Source organism: Narcine bancroftii, chromosome 1, assembly GCF_036971445.1.
Source record: "Narcine bancroftii isolate sNarBan1 chromosome 1, sNarBan1.hap1, whole genome shotgun sequence".
NCBI lineage: Eukaryota > Metazoa > Chordata > Chondrichthyes > Torpediniformes > Narcinidae > Narcine > Narcine bancroftii.
This window is the reverse complement of record NC_091469.1, coordinates 192,801,625-192,824,431: the sequence shown is the minus strand read 5'-3', so window position 1 is coordinate 192,824,431 and position 22,807 is coordinate 192,801,625. Positions and strand designations below refer to the sequence as shown.

Sequence of the window (22,807 nt, the reverse complement as noted above, 5' to 3'; positions counted from 1 at the left end):
AAGACTAATTGAATGTGTATCTGAAGAGGATGTTGCCTGTCGTTGACAAAAATGAGGAACAGGACTAATTGAACAGATCCTTCCAAAAACATGAAGGTCCAAATAGTCTTCTGCACTTTGGGATCCCATGATTCTGTGATCTTTCCCATCACAGTCATTGTCCGGGAATGAACCCGCTCTAGTCTGACTGCAATGGAAATGTCCCCGACAGTGAACGTTCTGAAGGAAAATGCTCTACAGTTAAACTTCTAGATTCTGTTGGTGTCTACAAGGACTAATTACTTACTCTGCAGGAGGGTGGATGATGACAATTCAGGAACACACGATTGACTGGGCATCCAGTTTGAAAGTATGTTCAAAAAAGTAAACTCAACCCATATGTGGATCCATATCCATCTATACCTATCCTGTGTCCTGTAGAGAGAGAATACTTCATGATAGCTACAGTGCATTTCTACAAATGAGCATTCTATGTATTAAACAAGTATTTGGCAAAAATATTTAGAAATCGACCCAGAATAAGAAATTGTAGGAGTCATATATATTGTTTATTTGTTGAGTCAACCTTTTTAATAAACCATTATTATGTTTTGTTATTCATATTTCAGACCCTCGATCAGTGAACATGGTACTTTGATCTTCAAAGATGCTGTCCTCAGCGATGCAGGGAGTTATATCTGCCTTGCATCAAATATGGTTGGAACAACCCAGAAGGAAGCAACTCTCAAGTACATAGGTAAAGGGGCAAATGAGGGATGCATCTGGAATAAACTTTCTGACATCATCACTACTCACTTGATTTTAGACTGCTGTATTTTGGTACATGAGGAAATTATTTTAAGGTTTTATTGTATCAACATGTACTGAGAGAACTGACAGCACAGAAACCAGCCCTTCTAGTCTGTACAGAATTATTATTCTGCCTAGTCCCACTGAGCTGAACCAAGTCCATAGCCCTCCATACTCCTCCCATCCACCTGTCCAAATTCTTCTTAAATGTTAAAATTGAACCTGCATTCACCACTTCAGCTGGCAGCTTGTTCCACACTCCCACCACTCTGTGTGAAAAAGATCCCTTTAATGTTCCCCCTAAATTTTTCCCTTTTCACCCTTAAACCATATCCTCTAGTTTCTATCTTATCTACCCCCAGTGGAAAAAGGCCAATCTACATTTACTCTGTCCCTCTTATAATTTTAAATACTTCTTTCAAATCGATCCTTATTCTTCTGTGCTCCAGGGAATAAAGTCCAAACCTGTTTAACCTTTCACTGTAACTCAGTTCCTGAAGTCCAGGGAACATTCTAATAAATCTCTCTGCACTCTTTCAATGTTATTGATATCACTCCTGTAGTTAGGTGACCAAAATAGCACACAGTACTCTAAATTTGGCCTCACCAATATCTTGTACAACTTTTACCATAACATCCCAAAACCTATACTCAATACTTTGATTTATGAAGGTCAATATGCCAAAACCTCTCTTTACAACTCTATCTACTCAGGGAATTATGTATCTCTATTCCCAGATCCTTCTGTTCTACTGCACACCTTAGAACCCTATCATTTTCCATGTATGTCCTACCTTGATTTGTCCTTCCAAAATGCAACACCTCACTCTTGTCTACTTTCTCATAAAGTCAATTTGTCAAACCAAAATACATGTTCCAATTACCAATCCAATCATTGATATAAATGACAAACAACAATGGTCCCAGCACTGATCCCTGATGAGGCACACCACTAGTCACAGGCCTCCTGTCTGAGAAGCAATCATCCACCACTTCTCTCTGGCTTCTCTTGTGTAGCCAATGTCGAATCCAGTTTACTACCTTACCACGAACACCGAACATCTGAAGCTTCATGTGGTACCTTGTCAAACTCCTTACTGAAGTCCATGTGGACAACATCCACAGCCTTACCTTCATCAACTTTCCTGGTAAACTCCTCTAAAAACTCTATCAGATTTGTTAAACATGACATAACTCGTACAAAGTGAATTCTGCAGATGCTGTGTTGGCACTGAAATGCTGAAGGAACTCAGCCAGTCTTTCAGCGTCCATGAAAAGCAATGATATATTGCCGATGTTTCGGACCTGAGCTCTCCCTCAAGGAATAAGCAGAATGAGCCAGAATTTCCCATCCCATTCCTCTGGTGACATATCTGTCCATGGTCTCATGTTCTGCCAGACTGAGACCATCCGTAAAATGGAGGAATGACACCTCATCTTCTGACTGGGCCCCTTCCAACCGGATAGCATTAATATCGACTTTTCTGGTTTTTATTAACCCCCCCCCCCACCCCCACTTCTTCCCCTGTCGCTTTCTCCCAGCTCCGTCGCTCCCTTCCTTGTCTCCTTTCGTACAAACATGATAAATTTTTTACCTCATCCCTTATCATATCCATTTTGCATCTTCTGTTGGTCTGGATTCCTCCCCCAGCCAGCGATGTCTGAAATCTGAGATTTTCTGAGATTTCCTGCTTCTGGCTCATTCTGCTTATTCCTTGAAGAAAGGCTCAGGCCTGAAACATTTGGGAATATATCTTTGCTTTTTATGGATGCTGAAAAGACTGGCTGAGTTCCTTCAGCATTTTGGTGTGTTTTTACTACCTCGCACAAAGCCATGCTGACTATCCCTAATCAGTCCATGTCTATCCAAATATTTGTATATCCAATCTCTTGGAATATCTTCCAATAGTTTAACTTCTACTGGCATTAGGCTCACCAGCCTATAGTTTCCAGGATTACTTTTGGAGCCTTTTTTAAACAACAGAACAATGTGAGCTACCCTCCAATACTCAGGCACCACATCCATGGCTAATGACATTTTAAATATTTCTGCCAGAGCCCCTGCAGTTTCTACACTAGTCTCCCTCAAGTTCCGAGGGAATATCTTGTCAAGCCCTGGGGATTTATTCAACCATATTTGCTTTGACAGTATGTACTTCCTCCTCTTTAATCTGTATCAGTTCCATGACCTCACTGCTTGTTTTCTTTACTTCTCTAGACTCTGAACCAGTTTCCTGAGTAAATACTGATACAAAAATGCCATTTAAGATCTCCCCAAACTCTTCTGGCTCTGTACAAAGTCAATCTTCAAGGAGACCAATTTTATCCCTTACTATCCTTTTGCTCTTGATATACTTGTAAGAACCCTTAGGATTATCCTTCATGTTGTCTGTCAAAGCAACCTTATGTCTTTTTTAAGCCTTCCTGCATGCTTTCTTGAGGTTATTCTTGCATTTTTTAAAATCCTGCTCATGTACCTCATTTGCTCCACATTGCCTATACCTGCTGTATACCTCTCTCTTCTTCTTAACCAGATCCTCAAAATCCCTCAAAAGCCAAGGTTCCCTGTGCCTGTTAACTTTGTCTTTAATCCTGACAGGATCATATGAACTCTGTACTCTCAGAATTTCACCTTTGTAGGTCCTCCCCTTACCTCGCACATCCTTGCCAGAAAGCAACTTATCCCAATCCACACATTCTAGATCCTTCCTCATTTCCTAAAATTGGCCTTTTTCCAATTTAGAATCTCAACTCCAGGCCCAGACCTATCCTCCTTCAGGATTAATTTGAAACTAATGAATTATGATCACTGGACCCAAAATGTTCCCCTACACATACTTCTGTCACCTGTTCTATCTCATTCTTTATTGCATTCTCTTTAGTTGATACCTCTTTATCTTCCTCATGCATTTACAATTATAATTAGTGGCGTGATCAGGAAAGCAGAGTAATTTCGATATTTTTCAAAGACGTATCAGAGTGCATGAAGGGATGTCCTGTTTGTTGTTCCCAGTTCTTGCGATCTTTCGGCTATCATAATGAAATTATTTGTGTGCATCTGCAGAGAGGCCCACAATTGCTGCTGTGACTCCAATGGTGCTCGCTGTGATCACCGAAGTGGCATTATTGGAATGTCAAGCCACAGGGATCCCTCAACCTGAGGTCAAATGGTACAAAGGTAACTAGAATTTCCCAGGATGCATACCACTGCAGTTAGGCTGACAACACAGTGAACACTGAAGGTGTCACATTTTGACAGGCACAACCAGGTAGTTTTATGATTAGAGATACCATGGGTAAATGATGCCCTTCAAATATTGGAGTTATATAAGGACACTGGGAAGAGAAGTGACATGCATATTGAGATATGTCTCAGTGTTTAGAACAGCCATCCTCAACCTTTTTTTGGCTATGGCCCCCTTAGGACTTTGTTTAAAGTTTAAGGGGCCCCCTTCCCTGTGAGTCAAGTTTAGCTGGTTTCCTCCTTTTCTCTTACTGACTACATAAAAAAACACACAAAAAATTATTCTTTATATTCCCCCTCCCCTCCTTAAATATGGCTGGTTCAAAACAATGGTGAAGTTCTGTAAGAGGTGATCATGAGAAGCAGGATACACATAAAAAAACATTCTGTAATTTTGAACAAACAATGAGGAGCTGGAGGGTCTCGGTTGTGGGGGGGGGGGGTGTTAGTTAGCATCCATGGGAAGAAATTACCAATATTTTGGGTTGGGACCCTCAAGTAGGAAGGGGTGATATCAAGTATATCAAGGGGAGAACAAAACCTGCTCTTCCTGCAGAATCAGCAGTTTTTTTGATTAAGCAAAGTACTGAATGACTGCGGAGAAAATGACCCATCTTGATGGTTTTCTTCTGAAAGACAGTCTTGATGTGCACTAGTAATGTTAATATTATGTTCTGAATAGGTGATTTGGAGATGTCCCTGGCCCCATTTGCAGAGGTTGATCCCTTTCGAGGAACAATGATGATAATGGATGTGCAGGAAATGGATGCTGGAGAGTACACCTGTGTAGGAACAAATGAAGCAGGCACCTCTGCTGCTGTGGTCAAATTAGATGTTGGTTGTAAGTTATCATGCTCAATCTGTTTGAAACAATTCATTGCAAAATGGTGTGGCCGCACTCTTTGATAATTGATGATGTCAGAATGGTGGTATGTTGGCTTTGATGTTACCTTCTCTTCTCCTCAGCTCCCCCCCTGTTCTCAGAGGCTCCCTCTGATGTCTCCGTGGCTATTGGTAAGAATGTGACGTTACGTTGCAGTTCAGAAGGGTATCCTACTCCACAAATCACATGGCAACGACTTGATGGTCAACCCATCTTCACTAAATCTGATTCAATGAGCCTTGTTCATCAACTGGAAAGTGGCAGCTTGTTTATTGAAAGTACGTACAATAACTGCTGTTTTTTCTTAAAAGTTATTTATTCATGCAATGTGGGTGTAGTGGCAAGGCCAATATTCATTGTCATTCCCTACATGCCAGTGAGAAGGGGTCGGTGAGAAGCTTTCTTCCTGCAGTTGGTGTGTGGAAGGGCCTCCAAGCTGGAGGATAGTGAAAACCCCAGTGACGAATGAAAGGTGACGTACTGTATTATAAAATCAAAATAATTTGTGAGTTAGCGTGCAGAATGCAGGTGGCGCTGGTTGTAGTTGCCTCCTTTCTGTGTTCTTTCAGGTAGCAGTTTTTGGGCAATTGGAAGGTGCTGTCAAAGAAGGTTTTGTGAGTTGATGCAGTGTATCTTGCACTTGAGCCACTGTGGGGAAGTAGATGCTGTAAATAAGGTAATTTTTTTTATCAGGGCATAGAACATTTTCCTCCTTTTTTCTAAGCTGACAGGTTATTCCAATTTTGTGCCTTTAGTAACACTGCACAAGTAGGAGGTAGTCAAAAGGAAAATAATACTGAACAATTCATAAAAGACCAGTTTAGAGACAAGTTACTGAGATCTTTGAATAGTCACATGGACCTAAAAGAGGTTGGGAGTGGGGGAGGGTGGGGTGGAGAAACAAGAAAATGAACTGTTACTTCCGAACCCACAGTGAGTGCAATGCTAATACAATGCCTGCGACCGGGGTATAATCTGTTGCTGTCTGTAAGGAGTTTGTACGTTCTCCCTGTGACCTGCAGGGTCTTCCCCAGGATTTCTGGTTTCCTCCCCCGTTCCAAAACATATGGTGTTTGTAAGTTAATTGGGTGTCACAGGTGACAATGGGCAGAATTGGCATCCACCATTGCTGTAAATAAAAAAATTTAAATAAACATTTATGGGGGATCCTTTACCAATGGTGTTACTTCTTGTTAATATTTCCATTCTCTGAAAACAACTTTGACAAAAATGGATAAAAGGTAAAATACTGGCGTAAAGCACAAGTGGTGTTTCTGTGGAGACCATGCAGCTTGTTGCAAAGGTAGTATAGTCCTATTTAATAATAATTACACATCCTTATGGCCTCTGATTAAAGATGTCACATGACATGCTGTCGTGTCTGGATTAGCTCCTTTTTGAGTGCTGGACTTATCTCCCTCTTTCCTGTTTACAGATGTGTGGCTGGACGATGACGCCAAGTATGTTTGTGAGGCGTGGAACCAATTTGGAGTGATCCGTGCAGAGATGGCATTGACCATCACTGGCCTTGGTGAGTCGTAGAATGTGAAAATACATGTCCTGTGGGATCGTTTCCCTCCACATGCATGACTTACATGCATGTGTAGTTCCATAGAGTGCTTTGGAATGAGGCTGTTTTGATAAGAGGTGACTACAGGGATAAGAGGTCCGAATGGGGATAAAAGGACCAATGTGAAGATTTAGACCTGAACAAATCTATTTCCTCTGTTCAGATGCTGAAACTAACTGATAAAAATACCAGCAGTCACATTCTGAATTGATTGCATTATGAATGAAGGTGTATAATGTGTCACTTAAATATCCCATTTTTATTTAAAGTTGCCCCTGCAGTGGTAGAAAGTGCCCCGGTTGTCAGTGTACTCGAAGGTCGGTCATTGACATTGCCATGTGTGATCTTGGCTGGTAATCCTTACCCTGAACGTTACTGGTTAAAAGACAACCAGCTGGTGAGTTTGTTCTTTCTTGAATATTTTATTTATGATTTTCCAGACTTAAACTCAGTTATCAACATTGTCAATGTTAACATTAACAAAGTCAATGCCTGTTGCAATTTACAATTGTGAATTTTATACAAATTTTTTTCCTGTCGAGTTCAAGATTTTTTCTTCCCCTTCCCTCCCCCCACCTCCCCCCCCCCCCCCCCCGCCATAGCCTCCACATTTAACAGCTAATACTCAACCAATCACAATTATACATAACACTTTAGACATTCACAACAAAGGTATAAAATATACATCAGGGGTTGATGGGTTTGTCACGGCAGGCAGTGCACAGGCTGTTTCCTTCTCATGACTTTTCCTGTTTGAAATGGGATGGACCCCCCCCCCCCCCCACTGCCCTCGCTAATTGAGGGGCTGATGGGGAGGGTAAGGTGGCGAGCCACGACAGTCCTCCCTATAATTGTGTTCCAATGGACTTGGTAAATTTGTTCTTGAGACATTTCTCAGCTTGGATTGTCCTACTTTGTGCTTTCAACTGCTTAGAGATCAAAGTCTGAGCCCTGTTCATAACAGTCAATGCAATACAAGAAACATGCTGGAGAAGCTCAGCAGGCCACACAGCATCACTAGGAAGTAAAGGATAACCAAGGTTTTAACCTGGGTGGGGCGGGGGGTGGGGGGTGGGTGCATAGCCATTCTGGTTTCTCTGAGCTCTACAAGAAAATCTTCTAAAAGACTACCAAAAGTGGTTTTAATGAAAAATTTTCAACTATAAAAATGTGGATACATCTTTTAAATATTAATATTGAAGAAGGACTGGAAGAAGCCAAAATCCATGATGGGAAAAAGCTCCAGCCTCACCAGAAAAAGCTCCAGCCTCACCAGTCACCTCGATGGAAAGTGTGGGTGGAGATGCCTCCTCCTCTCAACGAACACCAGACTCTGAAACTCTGCTGCTAGAGATTTACAAGTGTGGAGAATGCCATTAAATAGCTTTACCACTACAGTGAGAGATGTGGGTGAAGCTATTAATGCTTTAAATGAAAGAGTGGACAGAGTGGAGAAAGATCTTAGCAAACACCATGAACAAATCGAAGAACTAAAGAAACAAGCTGAATGGGTGACAGATAAGCAGCTTCTTTTGGACAAATTGGATCATATGGAGAACTTCAGTCGGAGGAACAATGTGTGAATTGTTGGCCTGAGAGAAGGTACAGAAGGCAGAGATGCCTTGAAATTCTTCAAGACTTGGATACCTCAAGTCCTTCGCAACGATGAACTCAGCGACCGAGTGCACATTGAATGTGCTCACCAAATATTGGGACCGAGGAGAGTGGGTGAAGCCCGCCCTCAACTCGTTCTGGTGAGATTCCTGAGCTTCAAGGATAGAGAGACGATCCTAAGAGTTACTTATGAAAATACTCAAAATTCTGTTTCTCCCTTGAAGTGGGACAATGCAGAAATCTGTTCTTCCAGGACTTTAGTAACACAGTGATTCAGAGAAGAAGACAATTTGACTTGGTCAGGAGGCAACTCCGAGAAATGAATTTTAAATATATGATGCTGTACCCAGCAACATTAAGAGTGGACATTTGCGAAGGCAATAGAAGATATTTTAAATCAAAAGAAGAAGTGGAAAAGTTTATTTGACAACTATAAAGAGGAACAGTGAAGTTGACAGTGAAAGACTGGTGTAAATCATATATTTAAGGACATAGTAAAGTTATTTTTTTGTGTCTTAATTTTTATGGCGAAATGTCAAAGTTTTATTGCATCTATGTCTTGGAGAGCTCGGAGAATGGAAAGAAGGTTCTGAAGGATAGCATGGTACAACTCTGGCTGAAGAGGGGTAATGGTGTCAATGGGTGGGAGATAGTTTTCAAGATGGCGATTTAGGGTAGAGTTCTTCTTTCTCCCTGAAGGTTCTCGTGGGCTTTTCTTCGTGGGCCTCAGGGACTTCCTGTCCATGTTACTGCTGGGGAGGAGATTGCATGATTTTTAGGGCAAGGTCACAGATCATGAAACGGTTTACATACTTGTATATTTGCACAGAATTTTTAATATGCTATTATGGATAAGTCATTGAAGATTATAAGTTTTAATGTCAACAGTTTGAATGGAACAGTCAAAAAGAAAAGAATACTCTCGTATTTAAAAAAAGATAAAAGCTGACATAGTATTTGTCCAAGAAACACACCTTACTAAAGTGGAACACGACAAATTTAGGCGATTGTTGGGGGGTGGGGGGCAGATCTTCTTTTCCTCATTCAATTCGAAAGCAGCAGGCATGGCAATTTTGATTAATAAGAACGTCTTGATCACTGTAGAAAATGTCTCCATTGACCAAGTGGGTAGATACGCAATGATAAATGGTAAACTTTATTCAGAATCATGGACGTTAATGAATATTTATGCCCCGAATTATGATGACAAGGTCTGTATGAATGAAAAATATATTGATTGGAGGGGACTTTAAATTTTGTTTGGATCCAGTCCTAGATAAATCAGCAAAAACGGTAACAAGAGCCATGCCAGCTAAATTAACTCTCTCATATATGAAAGATTTAAACTTGATGAATGTATGGAGGCAGTCTAACCCTAAGGAGAGAGAATTTTCATTTTATTCAAAAATATGAATCGCATACCAGAATAGATTTATTTTTGCTATCGTCGAGTCTGAAAGTTCAAGTAGTAAAAACTGAATTACCTAGGCTGCACTCAGATCACTCGCCGCTAACCTTGGTAATACAATTATTGGAGAAGTAGGAAAATAAATACTGATGGTGATTAAATACAATGATACTAAAAAGGGAGGATTTTAAACAATTTCTACATTAACAGATTGAACTTTTTTGTGAAACTAATTTGGGATCAATGGACAATAGTTTTCTAACATGGGATTCGTTAAAGGCATATTTGAGAGGGCAAATTATTTCATATACAAAAAAGATTAAAAGAGAATTTAATGTGGAAGTAAATAAATTGGAGATGGAAATAAGGGAATTAGAAAAGAAATATCAAAGGATGGGAAATAAAGACAAATATAGATCACTGGAAAATAAGAAAATCTAATACAAACATATGGAATAGAAAAGGCTATATTAGATATGTTAAATACAAAACAGAAATACTATGAATTGGGAGAAAGAGCACACAAAGTATTATCCTGGCAACTGAAGGCTGAAGAATCAGTGAGAGCTATAAATGCTATAGAAAGGAAAATGACACGATGACATACAATCGAAAGAGATAAATGAAACATTTCAACAATATTACTAAATTTGTATAAATCTAACTTGCCGGCGGGTTTTACTGTATTAATGTAATGTAGGATTAATGTAAATGGGTGGTTGATAGTCAGCCTAGATTCAGTATTCCAAATGACTAATTTCTGTGCTGTATCTCTCTATCACTCTGGACACTGCATGAACCTTAAAGCTATTTCTTAATTAACTAAGATCATTGGTTTTAAATGCTAATGCCAATTTAAGTTTACCCACAGCTCCAGTTATTAAGTTCAGTTTTAAAATTCATCATGTGCATGGCTAGAGAATGGAAGATGTGCTAGTCCCAGATTACAGATTAGTATCGTTGATTAGAAACATCAAGTGTGGTGGTCTGAGGAAATTTATCTTTGATGTTCTCTGCATCAGATGGCTTATTAAATAATGTAATCACTAAAATTCAGAGAGGGGATTATTTTGAACATATGAAATTTTGGCAGGGCTCGGTAAACTGTATGCAGGGGAGGTGCTTCCCTTGGCTGAGGATCAAAAATGAGGGCTCATGGTCTCAGCATATGAGGTGAGAAAGTTAAGATTGAGATGAGGAGAAATTTGTTTAGGCAGAACTTAGTGAACCTGTGGAATTCTCTACCACAGAAGATGAAGGAGGCCAAGGCACTGAATATATTTAAGAGGGAGGCGTGTATAGTTCAAAACACAAAAAAACATCGAGAGATCTAGTCAGAGAGAGGGATTATTGGAATGAAATAGATGATCAGCAATAATTAATTTGAAGAGCCAAATGCCCTACTTCTGTCTCTTTGTTCATATACTTCAGATGTCCCTACCAGAAGAAGCCAGAATTTTTAGAAGGAAGCACTAGAGAAAAGAGATTTGGAAAACAAAATAGACACTGATTCTTCAGTACTGACGATGAGATGTGATGTGATGCTGTGGTCATTCCCAAACTCCTGTTTTATTTCTTCCCTTCTTTCTTCCCCGCAGTTGAGCTTGGACAGGCGCTTGTCAATCCGGAGTGATGGCAGCTTCCACATTGAGAGGGTGGAACAAGGAGATGGTGGGAGATATGTGTGCACCATCACAAATGTAATAGGATCTGTTAATAAAACCATCACGGTGAACATACATGGTGAGTAGTATGCAGAGATTAATGGAGATTATTTTATGGAAGTTTCTTTTTAGCTCCAGATTCAGAGAGATCATTGTACTCTGGGTATTTCCAAGAATGTGGATTTTGTTGTGAATGAACACCAGTCTGTGCAGAGTAGATGAGCAAATACTAATTTGAGACATAGGACACCTCATAAGTTGTCCACTTGAGCAAGGATATAAGAAATGGAGATGGTCCTGTTCCATTATTCATAGGATCAAGGCTGATTTCAGTGCTGCAATGCATACCCATTAGTCTCTTTACACTGCTCAAGTGGGCTGGGGTCAATTCTGACCTCTGGTGCTGTTAGTGGAGTTTGAATAATATCTGTGACTGTGTGGATATTTTTTCACCTGGATGCTCCATTTCCTCCCACACTAGGGGATGTGTGGGGGTTCATGGGCCAATTGGCCACTGTAAATTCCCCTTGTGTGTGGATAAGTGGTAGAAACAGGACTCTCGGAATATGGAAATGGGATTAGTGGAGGATAAGTGTAAATGGGTACTTGAAGGTCAGCATGGATTCAATAGTCCATCGGGCCCTTGTCCAAGCAGAGTGACAATGTCACTCCAACTTCTAACCTCAGCTAGCTCCACAAGTAAGTCTTCTGCATTCCACATGGTGGGGGAAGGTGCTTTGCACAACAAAAGGAGGATGAAAATCCTGTGAATGGTTTATCCAGGATTGTTGTTGATATTTTGCATGGCCAGCGCCAGAGAATCTTAACAAAGCAGAAACAGGTAGACTAATAATGCAGCGAAGAAAAGCTGGAGGGACTCAGTGGGTTAGACAGCATCCAAGGAGAGAAATGGACAGTCCATGTTTTGGGATTAAGGTAGGAAGGGGAGATAGCAACCGTAAAAGAGGGGTTGCTGAGCAGGGCCAAGAGGTGATAGGAAATTGGACAAATGGAGGAGGGAGTGGTGGAGAGACAGGGAGGGGAGGAGATCACTGATGGAATGGGGGGTGTTTAGTGCAGAAGGGCATGAGTTGTAGAAACATGCACCACTGAAGGAGCATTGTTTGGCTGCTTGAGTCTCTGGAGGTTGAAGTACAGAATATCTTTGATGTGATAACTTATTCCTATCAGTTTGTCTGTGCAAGATATTTGAAGATACTTTTGTTTTACAGTACTTCCGTCAATCAAAGCTGGTCACACTGTGCTTACCACAGATGAGGAGGTACCTGTTACTCTCCTCTGTGAAGCCGGTGGTGTTCCAAGGCCAACAGTTGTCTGGACCAAGGTATGCTTAACCACTATGGCATGTTTCTCCTCCTCACTCAGAAATTCGCATTTCTCTTTCATGTTGCTGAGTCACTTTGCTCCAGGTAGTTACAGCTGACAAGGAAGTGACATTTCTGCTGGTGAGGATGGAGGACCTAATGAGGGCTGGAGGGTCGGACATTAGGTTGGAGGCTGCAGTATGGCACAAGGGTCTAAATGTAAGTGGAAGAATAGAACACAGTGATTGAGAGCGCTAGCAGCAGAGTAAACTTGTTGGGACAATGGTGAAGTTTTGGACCCGATCGGCTTCTTTCTCCTTCAACATAGGAAGTAGGAACAGGAGTAGGCCAAAAATGGCCCATCGAGCCTGCTCCGCCATTCAATACGATCATGGCTGATCTAATTTATGACCTAACTCCACCTACCTGCCTTCTCCCTATATCCCCTAATTCTTTTATCATGTAAAAATTTATCTAACCAAATTTTAAATATGTTTAATGAGGCAGCCTCAACCACTTCCCTGGTTAGAGAATTCCAAACATTCACTATTCTTGGAATGTGTGGCGTAGGAAATGAGTGAACGACTAGGAACACAAACATTGTTCTTCCAGAAATTTGGGATAAAATATGATTTATTGTTTCCTTTCTGCACCCCCAGGGAGGAGATCGCCTGAATCTACAGGAACCCCGGTATTCCACTGATGCAAATGGGAGCCTCCTGGTTTTCTCTCCTTCATCTGACGACTCTGGAATCTATGTCTGCACCGCTTCCAATGTTGTGGGGTTTGCCAACAGAGAATTCCAACTATTTGTGCACAGTAAGGAGCTTTGAATTTTTACAAATAGTATTGGGTCTGCTCAGTGCCGGTTTGGTAAATGCCCTCACACCTTGTCAAACCCACATTGCAATTGCTTTGGGGAAGAAGCACCAGAGGAAAATGGTCAGTCCCTGTGAGGGAGTGTGGCGGGGGGGGGGGGGGGGAAGAAATCACCTAAAATCAGACCCCAGAACCCAATTATTACGTCCACTTCTAGTTTTAGCAGAAGATATTGTGGGCTCTGGGGACTGAACAACTCTTGGGAGGTGGGTTAGTTATTTAAATATGTCACCATGAATTCTTTTTAAAGGTTTCATCAGATTTTTTTCATAATATCTGTGGGATGGTTTTCCCATGTTTTGGAAACCCAACAGTCGAGGGGAGGTGAGAACACAGGTTCAGAAAACAGTGGAATAAAGCAAAAGAGACTGGAGATAGCTGGGGCCTTTACAGGACTACTGATGTGCTATGAACAGAGGAAGAGGTTTTCCCTTGCCCCTTGTAATGACCTGTGATGTGGTACCATCCCCATTGTTACCATCCCCATGGTGGACACAGGACCACTCTCACCCCAATCCATGCGGCCTTTAACCTCTTGAGATCTCCTGTTTCTTTCCCTTATCTTCAAACTAAAGATGTATCCCCTCTGCAAGCAACTTCTTGCTCAACAACAAATTACCTCCCATTGTGTTCTGGTCGAGGATTGCAGGGGAAGAAAACTATAAAATGAGGTCTTTCTGTTAAATTCAACAGGGTGCCCCACGTCACAGAGCTTTGAAAGTTATCCGACTGTTCTGAGCAGTTCCTCAAAGATAAATCGGCTTGAGTGCAAAATTCCCACGAAAGATAAATGGGACAAAAAAGAAAGTGAAAATGTCAATGGGATTTAATAATGTTGTGACTTCACTATTAATTGTAAGTCTTGAATTCCTCTTGGCAGCAAAACCAAAGATTGGAGGAATTAATCCAGGAGATTTGGATGGGCCAATAGAAATCATTGGCACTGCTGCCACAGAAGTGACGTTGCCATGTGAGGTTCAGGCCTCTCCTCCGCCGATAATCAGGTGGAAGAAAGACTCTCGACTGGTGACAGTCACGTCAGCCAGGTAATACATCTCTACAAATCCTAGGGCATGCTGGCACATGTCACAACTTAAGAACATAAGAAATAGGAGCAGGAGTAGGCCATCCGGTCCATCGAACCTGCTCCGCCATTTAATGAGATCATGGCTGATCTGATGATGGGCTTTTCTCCACCTACCTACCTTTTCCCCATATCCTTTAATTCCCTTACTTTGTAAGAAACCTATCCAACCTTGTCTTCAATGGGCAGTGAATCCATAGATTCACCACCCTCTGGGGAAAAACAGTTCCTCCTCATCTCCATCCTAAATCTACTACCTTGCATCTTGTGTCTATGTACCCCAATTCGAGACTCCCCACTAATGGAAGCAACTTACCAACCTCTTTCTTATCTATACCTTTCATAATTTTGTACGTTTCTATCCATCCTGATACATCACCCCTAACTATGCATCCTTCTGTATGTCTTTTATGCACCACCTTATCGAATGCCTTCAGGAAATTCAGGTAACAACATTCATCTCCTCCCCTCTATCTTCTGTGCCCATTGTATTCTCAAAGATCTCCCGTAAATTTGTCGAACAGGACCTGCTTTTGCTGAATTTATGGTGTGACTGCCTGATGGATCCATTTCACTCCTGATTCCCCACTCTTTATACTTTTATGATAGCTTCAGGCATTTTCCTGACTACAATATTAAACTAACCGGCCTATAGTTCCCTGCCTTTTGCCTACATCCTTTTTTGAATAGTGGTGTGAGATTCACCATCTTCCAAACTGCCATGACCAAAGCCTTGACTGTAACTTCTGCCTTTTCTTTCAGAATCCTGGTATGCATTCCATTGGGATTAGGGAACTTATCTATCTTTAAACCCATAAGATTACTAAGTACTACCTCTACATTACTATCTCCCATTACATCTGTCTTTGGCATGGTGGACATGCCCTCCACCATGTATACTGCCACAAAAAACTCATTCAAAGCTTCAGACATTTCCTAATTACCCAATATCAATTCTCCATTTTCATCCAACAAGGGACCAACCTTCACTTTAGCCACCCTTTTGTGTTTTATGTAATTATAAAAACTTTTACTGTCTATTTTTATATTTTCTGCTAAACTTTTTTCATAATCGACCCTCCCTCTCTTTCTTGCTTGCTCTGTGTTTTTTTGTTGACTTTTAAAGATTTCACAATCTTTCCAATGAAGTAGTGCTCACTTCAGCGCCAGACCCTGGAAAGGTTACAGGCACTGTGTTGGATTCTTCCTTTATAAGAAGTCTACACATTGGGGTAATGCTCTAAACAGACACGACTGAGAAGATGGACTTGGTAACCACCGTAACTAATTGAAATTGGTTATTTTATGAATAATTTATCCTCAATTCCCTGCATTTATCTGGAGAAATGGCCTTGTTTTTACTGGGAAAAGTTGCTGTTCTATATGTTTATTCTGTTCTTTTCTCTTTGTTTAATAAGTAAATTTTCTCAACCATTGAGCATCTGCTGTGACAATGACCCACTTTACCTCCATTGGCTGATGCAGCACTGTCAGTCAATGCAATATCAATTAAAAAACAATTTAGACAAACAGCATGGTAACAGGCCATTTTGGCCCACAATCCCATACCGCCCAACTTACACACAATTAAACTTCACCCTGGTGCGTTTTAAACAGTGGGAGGAAACTGGAGCCCCTGAGTAAACTCACACAGCCACTAGGAAAACATACAAAGTCCTTATAGACAACGGGAGATTCGAACACTGGTCCTGATTGCTGGCGCTGTAAAGGCGTTGTGCTAACTGCTACATCGACTATGCCGCTCCAATGAAGAATGACCTTGGTTTATTTGGTCACCCTTTTTCATGCAGGGAATGAGAGGTCATCCTCCTTTAATGCCCCACTTTATGCCAGCTGAGATGACTTGTGCAAGCCCATGTTAAGGCTTGAATCTCCTTGGTACATCCCAAAATGTTCATTGCTTTTGCACCAAGCTTAGGTCTTAATGACCATACAGGCAAGAGCAGCAGCCACTCATGCACAACAACTGTAAAAAAAAATTGCAATTAAATGGATCACCTGATGATATGATTTGATGATGTTTAAGGTGGGATTGTTAGCTAAGACACCGGAGAACTCCCTGCTCTGTGTAACATGCCAGGATTTATCTCTATAAGGCAAGAGGTAGCTCAGATCAAGGTGTAAAAAATGTGCCCACATAACGCATCTAACCCTCACACACCAGATTTTGTGACATCTAATGGGTTGGAGGTGTGGTATAAACACTACATTTTCCAAACTTCCTTTTCTTCTTTCATAATATTTCCTGCTCCCTTCCAATTGTGCTGACTTTATCCTGATCTGTGGTGATGTTCACTCCACTGCCTTTAGATACATATTTGTAATGCTGACTGATTGTGTTTCACTGTATTCCAGCAAAACATGATAAATAAGCTATTTTTTTAATGGATTTGTATAGAAGAACCATGAAATGTAAGACAGAGTACTTCAGGCTAGATGAAGCAGATGCTGGAGTGGGAGATGAAAGCAGAATTTTAGGAATGTGGAAAGCATCCATTTATATTTGCATGATTCCCATTTTCTGAATGTGAGAATGCAGGCAATGCACAAAACTACAGCAAAACTCCCCCACATAAATCTATTTCTGACTATTTAATTTTCTCTCCCTGTCTTCATCTCTCTTTCTTGCTCTCTCTCTCTCTCTCTCTCGCCCCACCCTCTTTTTGTCTTGCATTCTTAACCTGCTTTTTTGTGCTTTTAGCTTCTCCCTGTCTCAATCTCTCTTTCTTTCCCAGATTTCTCTCTCTCTCATTCTCCATCTCTGCTTCTCTCTCTCCTTCCCTGTTTTTCATTCTGGACCCTAATTCGGGCCCCTGCCTACATTTTGCGCCTACCTTAATGAAGGACTCAAGTCCAAGATATTGGTTATGTATCTTTATCTTTGGTACATAAAGTCCACTGTTTGACCTGGTGAGTTTCTCCAGCATTGTGTTTTTACTTCAATCACATGTCTGGAGACTTTTGTGTTTTACTTATAATAAAAACAGTATTTGGTTTCAATTAAAAAATATAGTCCTGCAAGGTTTTATTAAAGCAGAAGTCTTCCTATGCAGGCCACGTTGATGGATGTTGATTTGTGTTGACTACAGTGGATTGTCAAGCCTGCTTAGATCCTGGAAAATACTATCTAACAGTTGGGGGAAAAATCCTCGGCATGTCTAAAGAAGAACATATGTTTGCAAAAACACAACTTAAGCATGCATCTTGTTTTATGTGACCTTCGGGAGAAATAATAATATGATGCTTCTGTGGCCTGTATTTTTTTAGACTAACAACTAGTTTATGATTAATATAGAGATTTGCATACTTACCAAGTTACATTTTTTCATGCTTGTTCAATTTTAAGTTCTGAGCATTACTGTGTAGAAATATATTGATAATTTATGTGGTACTTTGTAAATTGTCTTGTACATTGGAAATTTTGGTTGAGAAGATGTAGGGTGTCCTTGTTCTCTTTCTGGACATATCAGTACAAACAGACACATCCATGACCTGCTTTGATAAACTATTATAAACAGATATTTTGTTAAGGCTATCACATGAGAAAACACTTGAAGACTGCACTAATGCAATAGGATGAGGCAGAGATGAAGATGAGGGCCAGTGATAGTTTGGAATCCAGATTACTTTGCCATCTCTTTGCAATTCTGTCAAGGAATTTCAAAGCACCATTTTTCATCCCTCCAATGGACATTTGAAACAAATTGATCCAGTCTTCAGGGGCATGCCCCTCACTTGACTCATTCTTTTTTTTAGCATTTCACCTTTTCATCTTTTCTTTAGCATTGCTTTAGCCAATCTCAGAGAACTCTTTAGGGACAGGGTCTCCATTTCTTGCTGGGTGTCTTGGGTAAACTTATACCTCTCATTTTGTTCATTTTAGATTGGTCACAGCGTTTGAGCTACCGAAAGAAAATAGACACACACACCGAGAGCAGTTCATGAATCTAACTTCTCATCCCAACTAATGGGTGGTCCCAACAAAGACAGGGTATAAGTTTACCCAAGACAATTGGCGCTGCGAGCAGGGTTGGTCTCGAGATGTTTCACCGAAAGAAAGAGGTGAGCCCTGAGCAGTTCTTGATTCCAGGATGGACTAATCTGAACTGCTCTCGTGTGTGTGTCTATTTTCTTTCGGTAGCTCAAACACTGTGACCAATCTAAAACGAACAAAATGAGAGGTATAAGTTTACCCAAGACAATTGGCGCTGCGAGCATGGTTGGTCTCAAGATGTTTCGCCGAAAGAAAGAGGTGAGTCCTGAGCAGTTCTTGATTCTAGGATGGACTTTGTATAATCTGAACTACTCTCGGTGTGTGTGTCTATTTTATTTCGGTAGTTCAAACACTGTGACCAATCTAAAACGAACAAAGTGAGAGGTACAAGTTTATCCAAGACACTGGGTCAACAGAGTTCCAGATGTATTAGCTGGCAACTTTTAAATAAAAAGAGCAGGAACGATTGTTGGTGATGATTGAAGCTGATGAGAAGCATAGACTCGGGTGTTCCGACTCCTTATCTGGCACCTTCTAATAACTAGAGGCATCTGAGCAATGCAAGAGAGTGATTGAACAGAACTGTAGCAGACAAAGTAGTCAAACTCTCTTGGTGAATTGAGATAAAGTATTGTGTTCAAATCAAGGAAGTGTAAGGACAGAGAAAATAAATTAGACGGGCTGCATAAGTGTGGGATGAGATAAAGATGGAGGGGAATGCGCACAGTGATGGAGCTGGAGTGGAAGGAAGAAGCTATTGAATTAATGATGGAAATGTTTAATGACAAGGTAGGAGAGTTGATGCGAACCAGGAAAGGGTGGAGGGGCGTGATGGGAAAATCTGTAAGAATTTAATTTAAATTTAGACATGCAGCAAAGTAACAGGCCCTTTCAGACCATGAGCCCATGCCGCTCAGTTACATCCAATTGACCTACAGCCCTCAGTATGTTTTTGAATGCTAGGAGGAAACTGTAGCAGACAGTGCCAGATTTGAATCCTGGTCAGTGGTGCTGTAACAGTGTTACATTAATCACTAAGCTAACTGTGCTGGCCCATTTTGAGAAACTAGGCCATGAAGAGGCAAGGCACGGGCAGCGTGCAAGTTAATAGGATGGAGGAAATTTGGGAAATGGGACAGGCAAGAGGGTGGGATATCAAGGGTGAAGAGGATGGGCGAAAAGGGAGCTGGAAGAAGCAAAATGAAAGGCCGAGGTGGAATCTGGAGCTGGAGGAGCCAGGCACAGGGAGCAGTGGAAAGACATATTGTTGAGATGTCTCCACACTCCAGGATGTGTTACCTAACCGAGGAAGTGAGGTACATAGTAGGGAGGAGATGACTTGCAGTCGATCGCAGCATCATAAACTGAATAAACCACTAACTTCCAACGATGTGATGTTTCACTGAAGTAGTTCACCAGGAGATCTCAATAGTCAATGTGAGCACTCTGAATTGAAGCTTGTGATGCAAGCACATGACAGCTGCAGCACAGATTTTTCAGTAAAGCTGAGGAAGATTAATGTTTCTCAAATTTTAAGTTTGGCCATGGCTGCCTTCATTTGTCACTGGTGTGTAGGTTTGTCATTCATCATCATCCTTGGCGATCCTCCAACATTCTTGTTCCCCCATCTCCCAGCCTCTTTCCCTTAAACACTGGCTTATTTTGTTGCCTTCCATGTGTTGAGAGCATTTTTGCAATTGGCCCGTTTCAGCATCTGTTGAGCCTTTTTAAATTGGAGGGGATTTAGAGGCACTTGGCAAATGTCAATCATTTTATTAGAAGAACAGGGAAATGGGAGTCCAGGGTAAACATCTGAAGGAGGAGCAAGCCAGAAGTGTGCAGGGCACTGGCGACCCTTTGTGTGATAAATCATCCTGCAGTGGCACAAAAGACATCAAAGCCACAGAATGCAATGATGGAGAATTCCAAATAGCAAGTTCTGAGGAAAGGCCATTGACAGACTGATCAAAAGCCCTTTGACAATGGCTCGGTGCAGAGCTGCTTGCTTTTTTTGTAAAAATTTCAACGTGCGTATTCAAGCTAGATTCTTGCTGCTCCTGACACTGCAAATCTCCGTCCCCTAACTTCTCTGTCAACTAGGAATTTGGCTGTTCCCAGGTTAGGAAATCCCTGGCCATGAGTCCCTCCCGCGCACAGCCGTTTTCAGGAATGTTTTATTATTTGAAAACAAACCATGTTGAATGCACTTTTTCATTTCACTTTATTTGCAAATTATTTTCAAGAAAAGACTGAGAAATTACATTCATTGCTGGCGTCCCATTGCAGTCTAACCTGCTGAAACGTAGCAGCTGGTTGCTAGCACTAAACAACGAGGCTTCTGATAGTCAATGGAACTGAGTGTGAGCAACTAGCTCCACGTGGACTGAGCATTCGTGCCAGAAAGGAATTTCAAATCAGCAATTGAGGCATAAATGAAAATACTTGAAAATATTCAGATTCTGTACCTCTGAAATAAAAGTGAAAATAATGGAAAAGGGCAGTTAACATCAGTAGAAAGGGAAACAGAATTAATGTTTGAAGTTGGAATCGTTTTGTCACGAGAATGATTCAGGAATGTTTGAAGTTTTCAAGATGTTAAAAGAAGAATAAGGAAGATGGTAAGGAACTCTGCACTGATTGAAAGGTCTTTACTTGATGGCCAAGTGCGATATTTCCAAACTCTTCAGATTTCATACGAGGTATAGAGACTTAGGACTCTGTAATGCAATAAGCGATTAATACTGAGCCAGATTATACTAGGACAGACTCAGGACTAAGTGACTACCTGCCTGCTCCCATAATCCTGTGCTCTGTAAAATATATTTTTTTTAAATTGCAGATGCTAGACATCTAAAATAAAATCAGAAAATGCTGAAACCACTCAGAAGCCAGGCAGCAATTATGAAAAGGGCAGATTAGCTACGACCCGGGCCCTAAGGCTGAGCTTAAGTAAGGCCCTGTCCCGACCTTTTCCCCCTGCCCCACGACCCCCACACTTCATTGAATAGGATAAAGTGAAATTGTTCCATTTATTAGCCTTTAGGCTTGATGCCCTCACATATTCTAAATTTATGTGCTGGGAATACACCAGATGGTGTTTGGTTGGAGGAGGGAAGGAAAAACTTTATTCAAATCAAACAAAACGTTACTTTACAGAAGCTCTCTGCTTGCTCCAAATAATTTGAAAAGTCTGTTAGTTACAAAACGATAAATAAAATCAGTTCTAAAAGAAGTCTCGATGCAAAATAACACAGGAGAAGGGAGAGCCTTCAGACTCGCACGCACGTACAAACCTGAGCATTGACTGACAGGTAGCATTGGGACCAGTGGAGCCCATATTGATAGATGGGATCGGGACCCGCTGCTGATTAACAGGTGAACGCAGTACTTCCATGAGCCTTGATTGATGGGTGGACCCAGGACTAACATGAACCCATATTGACAAGTTGTTACATTGGTGTACCAGTGGTTGTGATGGGCCCCCTTACCTTCTGGGCCCCTGGACTTCAGCCTAATCTGCCACTGAAGAGTAGCAGTTACCATTTCAACTCCAAGACCATAATGTGGATTCCCTGACATTGGAGAAACCAAATGCAGATTGGCGATTGGCTGCTTGATTTCTAGGGCACCCATGTACAATGTGCAGGAGTGACCCTGAGCATCTGCTTGCCTACCATTCCTTAATTCATCATCCCACTCCCCACTCTGCCCTTTCTCTCTGCGGCCTGTTGTATTGTTACATTGAGGCCCAATCCAAGCTTAAGGAAGAATATATGGCTCTATAATATCTCCTGTTCTGTTTCTGTCGGACTCAAGATTGAATTCTACACCTTGAATTGCTCACTCTTTCTTTCTGCCGTATCAGAACTGACTGACATCATTTTGGTTCTGTTTGTCTTGTTCTGTTCTTCAGTCTGGCCTGTGGGATATCTCACAGTCTCGCCATTAATAACACATTATATGGACAAAGAGGCATTGCAAGCTTGTGAATATCTCCATTGACCCATGTCTACTCGTCCTATCAGAGATGTTCCTCCCATCTGTCTCTCCTGTTGAAAACAAACTTGTTTCCCAAATCTGAAGTAGGGTCCTTGTCCTGAAATAATAACTGTCCCTGTTTCTGCAAATGCCACTTGATCTGAGAGTGTCCAGCATTTCACTATCTGTGCATAAAAGAAAGAGAGAGAGAGAGAGAGAGAGAGAGAGTTGATCATAGCTAAAACCTCGATCGGGCCAAAACGTTGACAATCTATGGCCTTCCATGGGTGCTGCCTGACCTCCATTTCTCCAGCATTTTCTGCAATCTACTTCTGATGCCTTTATCCTATGCTT

General features: G+C 41.3%; 1 protein-coding gene across 1 annotated transcript in view; it reads left to right on the top strand.

The window, feature by feature from the left end:
- The window catches only part of LOC138753503 (hemicentin-1-like), a 349,996-nt gene that overhangs the window by 83,029 nt on the left and 244,160 nt on the right, over positions 1-22,807 (top strand). Inside the window, exons 13-22 of the mRNA XM_069916635.1 lie at positions 609-736; positions 3,854-3,967; positions 4,716-4,874; positions 5,000-5,194; positions 6,352-6,447; positions 6,756-6,883; positions 11,107-11,251; positions 12,405-12,517; positions 13,157-13,316; positions 14,257-14,422. Of these exons, the coding sequence (XP_069772736.1) occupies positions 609-736; positions 3,854-3,967; positions 4,716-4,874; positions 5,000-5,194; positions 6,352-6,447; positions 6,756-6,883; positions 11,107-11,251; positions 12,405-12,517; positions 13,157-13,316; positions 14,257-14,422 (1,404 nt within the window). The remainder of the gene's footprint in view (positions 1-608; positions 737-3,853; positions 3,968-4,715; positions 4,875-4,999; positions 5,195-6,351; positions 6,448-6,755; positions 6,884-11,106; positions 11,252-12,404; positions 12,518-13,156; positions 13,317-14,256; positions 14,423-22,807) is intronic.